We start from the raw sequence: 7399 nt of genomic DNA, 5'->3' as shown, positions 1-7399 counted from the left end.
GAAAAAGCAATTTGTTGTGTGCGGCTTATTCATGTTTGCGTGCGTGTGTTGTGTTGCATTGTTCGTGATTTTATTCTCCTTAAACCACTCGGCCTGTGTATATCAGCCCGTAATTGAATCGTTTTGAATTATTCGAGAGCATTGCGTTTTGAATAACGCAAATATTTGAACAGCTGTAAAAACTTACAAATTAACTAAACTTAAAATTTGAGAAATACTATTTATGTATACATATGTACATAAGCCAATAAAACTCATTCGCATAAAAATTAAGTGATTCCAAACATTTGTTGTGGCTCTGTTTTCTTAGAAATCTACGATAACATTTCTTGTGATGGCTTTTTCAACATGAATGCCATGCGTATTCAAACGACTTTTCCGCCAATTGGTACTTTTACTTTGGATTCGACTTTGGGTCCACCACCGGGGCAATCGCAGAATCAACAGTCGATTTCTCAACATCCACCACCGATTGGGATTTTCGATGCCAACGAAGTTCCAGAAGTTATTCAAAACCCGGCAACAATCGGTGTGTTCCAATCAAATAGCGTTCTGAACAATGGAGGTAGTGGTGGCGGTGGCAATAACTCATCGTCCATCTTCAGCTCACAATCGAGCTCTTCTTCAGCTGCCAATGATCCAAGTCAAGCAACTCGAGAGACTGGTATTATTGAGAAACTTTTGGTATGTTATATATTATATTTAGACAAAACTGAACAATGTATGTACGTGCATATATCGGCGACGAGCAAAACGTAAGACGGCTTTTAAGATTTTGTATAACAATGTATAGATTAGAACATAAGTTCAGCACAAATGCTCTCACTGATCGTCGCTGTCATATACATACCCATACATATGTACATACATACATAAATAGACAGTATGCGCTTTACGATTTATGTTTATAAACTGTATATTTTTNGTACGTGCATATATCGGCGACGAGCAAAACGTAAGACGGCTTTTAAGATTATCTAGAACAGTGCTCGTCAAACTTTTGAGTGTGACGGACCGGCTGCAGTTTTTCTATTACGTCGGGGACCGGTACCTTTTTTTATTGATTATTTTTCGTTTACGATCATCTCACATATGTATTAAAATTTGTTTAAATGAATTTCTTTATTAGCCGGGTGTCTATATATGACCTATTACCATTTAATGATAGCAGATATTAGCGATTTTTTATGAATGTTTAACAAATTTAAGTTGTTTTTATTATACAAGTTGTATATAGCCTCATTAAACAGTAATATAAAACATCAAAAAATCGTTGTCCATTTCGCGACGCCCTTTGCGGACCGGCGACTTATGGCTTACGGACCGGCACCGGTCCGCGGACCACCACTTTGACGAGCACTGATGTATAACAATATATAGATTAGAACATAAGTTCGCCACAAATGCTCTCACTGATCGTCGCTGTCATATACTTGTACACATACATATCTACATACATACATAAATAGACAGTATGCGCTTTACGATTTATGTTTATAAAACTGTATATTTTCAGCATTCTTATGGATTTATTCAGTGCTGTGAGCGTCAAGCACGTCTATTCTTTCATTTCTCGCAATTCAGTGGCAATATAGACCACTTAAAAATCGGTGATCCTGTCGAATTTGAAATGACCTATGATCGTCGGACTGGTAAACCAATAGCCAGTCAAGTTTCGAAGATAGCACCGGAAGTGGTATGTTATAATAAAATCATTCAACTGATAACATCAATTCAAATATCTATTCAAAATTCTAAGGTATTGTCAGAGGAACGTGTTACTGGCACCGTAACCACAGAACTACGCACTGATTGCGCTAACAATTTGCTCTCTTCGAGCGAGACTACCGGCCGCATCAGCTATGAAAATCGTGGCGAGTGTTTTTTCTTGCCATATACCAAAGACGATGTTGAAGGAAATGTCAATTTACGTGCCGGCGATAAAGTCAGCTTCCAAATTGCAACTAACCAAAGGTAAGTTTTTATTAGACATATAAGTCTATATGCATATAATTAATTATGAAATTTACAGAGGAAACCTTGGTGCTTGTCATATCCGTTTAGAGAATCCGGCACAGCCGGTAAAATACCGCGGTGTTGTATGCTCAATGAAGGAATCATTTGGATTTATTGAGCGTGCAGATGTAGTGAAAGAGATTTTTTTCCACTTTTCTGAAGCTGAGGGAAATGTTGAGTTGCGTCCTGGCGACGATGTCGAATTCACCATACAAACACGTAATGTGAGTAACATATCTGTACGTATGAATATTTTTTGTCAAATCGAATATTAAACATTTCTAATAAGACTGATAATTTATTAAGTACGGTATGCACGCCATTCTCCGAAACGTTGATTTAGCACTGGGGGAATAGAGTTTAAGGCCAATTCCCGTTCTATGACATTTTTATCACTACATATATTTTCCATACCATTTTAATCATTATTGTTCAGCTTAAAAAGGTGTTCGCACGAGGCGATTTTGCGTTCAACTTTTACGTTCAACTCTCGCAGGGCTGCACGAAAAAAGAGTTGAATGGCTAAATGTATTTTATTATTGTTAAAAAATACAACTAGATCCTATTTAATTGTTGTTAAAAAATACAACTAGATAACTAGACACTTCACCACTTCGTGAAACGAAATTTGTGTTATGATTGGCAAATTTTTTCCGCATGGATTTTTTATTTCGCTTTGAAGTGGTCCAAAAAATGATTTCTTTTATTATCGATCGGACATCTCTAATATCTACAAATACCAATTTGAATAAAGGTTACACTGAGGTATCGATATCAATTGCAGTTGGGGTAACGATAAAGACAGGAACATTTATTTTGGTAAACAAGGGGTACAGCTGGTTGTTTTGTATGGTCTATAAAGTTAATTTAACATGGCATTCAGTATTTGAAATCATGTTTTTGCTAGTAACGAATCGAAAGAAGTTTAATTTCCGTAGTTTGGCCCAGGCGCATTTTATTTTAATTTAATATCAAAATTTGTCTATTTGAGATCAGCCAAGCTAGCCTAACTTTATTAATATTGTGTATTTCCATTTGCAAGGGCCGTGAATTTGCTTGCAATATAACACGCTTAGCACCCGGTTCTGTTATTTTTGAGGACGTGGATACCACTATCTACAAAGGACAAGTTTTAAAGCCACTTGACCGCAATAATCCAGCTCGTCAAACCAATGATCCCTTGCCCGGTCGGATACGTTATCGTGCACCAGATTATTCCGAAGTTGAAGTACCGTTCGGCGATAAGGATCAAGTAGGAATATAAACCAACTTAAATCAAAGTTGTATAGTTCTCATAAGCTATTTTCTCTGCAGAAGGGAGATTTTACTTTGCGACATGGTGACTGGGTTCAGTTCTTACTTGCGACTGACAGACGCGATCAATTGCAGCGTGCTACTTCGATTTCTTTACTCGACGAAACCTTTAAAGTATCTGGTGAGAAGCGTGAACAAGGTGTAGTTGCTTCGCTTAAAGAAGGTTTTGGCTTCTTGCGTTGCGTTGAACGCAATTTACGTTTGTTTTTTCACTTTACGGAAGTGTTGGACACTGTAAGTAATAAAAAAATATAAAATACGGTAAAGTTTATATATTGGTATACACTGATTTTACTTACAGAGCCGGGAAATAGCTGTAAATGACGAAGTTGAATTTACTGTCGTCCAAGAACCCGGTGTTCCCTACAATACTTCTCGTTTACATGCCATTCGCATCAAGCACCTACCACCCAACACGGTGCAGTTTGAAATGTTAATGGCAAGTAACATTGAAGGTATTTTGAGAAATTATTTCGCAAGCTCCTTTCAGCAAAAGCTAATATTTTGTATGTTATTTTTTTTTTTAAGGCTCTGTTACACGCGAGGCTCCTAAAAGCCCAGTTAAGTCCCAAGATCGCGTTGAAGGCGGTGTGATCACTTATGATCACGGTGATGTCAAAAAGACTATAATGTATTTCCTTAAAGACTGCGAGAAACCACCAAGAATTGGAGATCGTGTACGATTCGATATCTACTTGGTGAGTATGTGATGTACGGAATTCCATAAGGGGCATTTTAAGTATTTATAAACTCTCATCATGTTTCGTTTACAACTGAATTTGTCAATGAATTCGGCAGTTATGTCACGTAGTTATCATTAATAATCAAAATTTGGCAGCATTTTCGATTTTTATTATAATTCTTTGTGTCCGTATAATTCATAAGAATAATTTATAAATAAATAAATACAAATAATGATGACACGTTATATACATAACTTTTTTTTGTTAAAAAATTGCGATCTTTCCCACAATATTTTAGTTTATGTTTGAATTCTACTATCATCTACAACCCCCTAGGTAAAACGAAACAAAGAGTTCATTGCTGTAAATGTACAGCTTATAGGGCAAATGCAACAGTTACACCAGCAACAGTTGCAACAACAACAACAACCACAACCACAACATATGTTAACCAATACAACGAACCAACTACAACAACATCAACATATGCATAACCAAAACAATGAGCAGATGCTATTGTCCAATGGTGTCGGGGTTGGCCTTGGTGTCGGCGTCGGTGTTGGTGTTGGCATGAGCGCTGGGGGTAATAGTGGTGGTATGTTGCTGCCACCGCAAAACGGATACTTACCAATGGCCAATTCCAATCAGCTGCTATCCACACCAAAGATTGAAGACTTCAAATTGGACAATAATAACTTGTCAATGAACGAACATGGCCAAACTTACCGAGGCTTTATTGCTGTCATCAAAGAAAATTTTGGATTTATTGAGACGCTTTCACATGATGAGGAAGTCTTTTTCCACTTTAGCAATTATGTTGGCAATCCAAACTGGTTGGAACTTGGCCAAGAGGTTGAGTACACCCTATCGCCGAATGGCAACACTTCCGTTTCGGGTAATTGCTTGCCCGCTGAAAATGTGCGCACTCTACCAAGAGGCTCTGTACCGCAACCAGCCGTCTTAGAGGGAATACACAATGGAGTAGTAGCACGCCCTTTACGTTGCATTAATCCCGATCAGCAGGAGTATGCCGGACTCATTGAAGTGTTGGATGAAACTAAACAGAGTGTTTTGTCGCAACACGAATTTGGAATTACCAGTTTGGTAAATAAGCGTGATTTACTCCAAAAAGGCGATTTGGTAACTTTCAAAATAGATGAAATCGGCCGTGCAGCTGAGATAAATGCCGTACGTCAAAAGAAGCGTGCAACTGTTGATTCGATTAAAGGCCAATTTGGATTTCTCAATTACGAAATCGAGGACGGCAAGAAGCTCTTCTTTCATATGTCCGAGGTTCAAGGAAATGCTGTCGCATTACACCCAGGCGACACAGTTGAATTCTCCGTGGTTACCAATCAGGTAATAAGTTGACCCCTCTGTCTATTTTATTTGTGCATGTACATATATAGTTATATATATATATAGTTTATGATACGGACGGAGAAGCATTTGAAAAGCACATGCGGTATTTTTTATTATTGTGAAGGTATTTTCATCGTCGGATTATATCAATGCAAAAGCCATTAGTTGTCTCCTAGATGCACTCTTATACCAAACTTCAAGACCATATCTTACGACAGTCGGGTCTACGTAACCGGAACGACCCAGATTTATATCTGGCCTAGGACTGTAACTCCAGCTACACTCCCCAAAAACTCTTTGGGGAATTTGAATGCTGTTACAATAACAACAACAACCATGTCTTAAAAAATTTGAGATTTATTAAAATCTTTAGAACAGGTCTACAAGCAAATCCTATGTAAATTTTAAAAGTGGGTTTCTGTATACTTTCAACTTTGTCAAATAGGACGTTTTGCCGATGTCGATCGATCTTCTTTTACAAATCGCAGAACATACATATGTACACATTGTTACTTTTAAAATTTGCATATGTATATACTGCTACGGTCAAAATAATAGAATCAAGATTCAAAATGATGCTTTGAAACTTTTATTTATGTGGTATCTGATGTAGGTCGACCCATATTTTAAATGAAAATTATTAACAATACATAAATAAAGATATGTTGCCAACAGCATCATTTTGGACCTTGATTCTATTATTTTGACCGTAACTGTACATACACCTTCCACCATACACATATGTAGACAAAAACGTATTGTATAAGACCACTTTAAGAAATTTAGGGATCAGTAGTAACACATACGTACGTGTCTATTAGACTAATTATTCTCATAAAGTTAAAGCGGCCTGCCAAAGATGTAAGACCCGTATTTTTTTTTTGTTCGGATATGTTTTGTGACACGATCACAATTAAATATTTGTTGCATTTATCTTTTCTTCTATCTGAAAGTATATTCTATTTTTTATGGAACGTGTTAGGAGATTTACATCATTTAAAGTCCTGCAAAATTTATTATATTGGTAATTTTTGCTCTTCTTTAGCGCAACGGTAAATCGTCAGCTTGCACTGTGCTAAAGATTAACGATCGTCCAGACCGTTTGATATCCCGCCTTAAGTTAAATGCAGACGATACTGTGCCACGTCTAATCATCACTCGAGCACCACGCGGACCACAAAGCAAAGGTTTCTTGCCACAGGCACGTATTGCACGCATTCCAGGTAAGTTTGCCGCAACAATTTAAGGGATTCTCTTCGTAAATATTCATTTGTACTCTTTTTCCATCAGGAATCACAATTGAATAAACAGCAGCATTGACAAAAACCGAACTCGAAAGCTCAACACTTCGTGGTGAAATATCCGCATTGACATATAAAATAAATGAATAAACAGAAATTGAGGGTGCAGGATAAGCGGGGGAAGAGACATGGATATTTTATTTAACACAACTTATAGTGTACTAAGGCAGTTGAATTGCAGTAAGTTAAAGAATTAGAAGCTAATGAAAAGAAAAGCGTAAAGCCTCATCTCTTCCTCAGAAATAAAATAAATATGACATATTTATTAATACGAATACAAAAATAACACACTACAAAATCTTAAATAAAGGAATACAGTAATAAAAAGAAAATCTTTACTGCTTGTGTTAAAGAAAAGAACTACATAAAAGCATTATGATAAGAAAACAAGATATTGCAGGCACGTATTAGGCACGATCGAAAACAGTTTCTGTTTTACTGTGGTCATTCAAACATCTTACNACTCTTTTTCCATCAGGAATCACAATTGAATAAACAGCAGCATTGACAAAAACCGAACTCGAAAGCTCAACACTTCGTGGTGAAATATCCGCATTGACATAAAATAAATGAATAAACAGAAATTGAGGGTGCATGATAAGCGGGGGAAGAGACATGGATATTTTATTTAACACAACTTATAGTGTACTAAGGCAGTTGAATTGCAGTAAGTTAAAGAATTAGAAGCTAATGAAAAGAAAAGCGTAAAGCCTCATCTCTTCC

The 7399-nt window shown here is 36.8% G+C and overlaps 1 protein-coding gene across 1 annotated transcript; it reads left to right on the top strand.

The window, feature by feature from the left end:
* Positions 1-280: 280 nt before the first annotated feature.
* On the top strand, positions 281-6943 carry Unr (cold shock domain-containing Unr). The gene is made up of 11 exons (XM_017631416.1): positions 281-684; positions 1517-1696; positions 1760-1974; positions 2033-2255; positions 3059-3268; positions 3331-3564; positions 3632-3785; positions 3859-4028; positions 4350-5372; positions 6421-6598; positions 6666-6943. The coding sequence occupies exons 1-11, from the start codon at positions 349-351 to the stop codon at positions 6680-6682; spliced, it is 2940 nt and encodes a 979-aa protein (XP_017486905.1). The 5' UTR covers positions 281-348; the 3' UTR covers positions 6683-6943.
* The last annotated feature ends 456 nt before the right edge of the window (positions 6944-7399 follow it).

Source organism: Rhagoletis zephyria, unplaced genomic scaffold (assembly GCF_001687245.7).
Source record: "Rhagoletis zephyria isolate East Lansing unplaced genomic scaffold, Rhagoletis_zephyria_1.1 Rzeph_scaffold_08738, whole genome shotgun sequence".
Taxonomy (NCBI): domain Eukaryota; kingdom Metazoa; phylum Arthropoda; class Insecta; order Diptera; family Tephritidae; genus Rhagoletis; species Rhagoletis zephyria.
This window is presented reverse-complemented; position numbering and strand designations above follow the sequence as displayed.

Excerpts from the sequence above, each read along its gene's own strand:
- Unr (XM_017631416.1), top strand. The coding sequence starts at position 349 with ATGAATGCCATGCGTATTCAAACGACTTTTCCGCCAATTGGTACTTTT. Across the intron at positions 1,697-1,759 it reads CGAAGATAGCACCGGAAGTG|GTATTGTCAGAGGAACGTGT; the intron begins GTATGTTATAAT and ends CAAAATTCTAAG. Across the intron at positions 3,565-3,631 it reads TTACGGAAGTGTTGGACACT|AGCCGGGAAATAGCTGTAAA; the intron begins GTAAGTAATAAA and ends TTTTACTTACAG.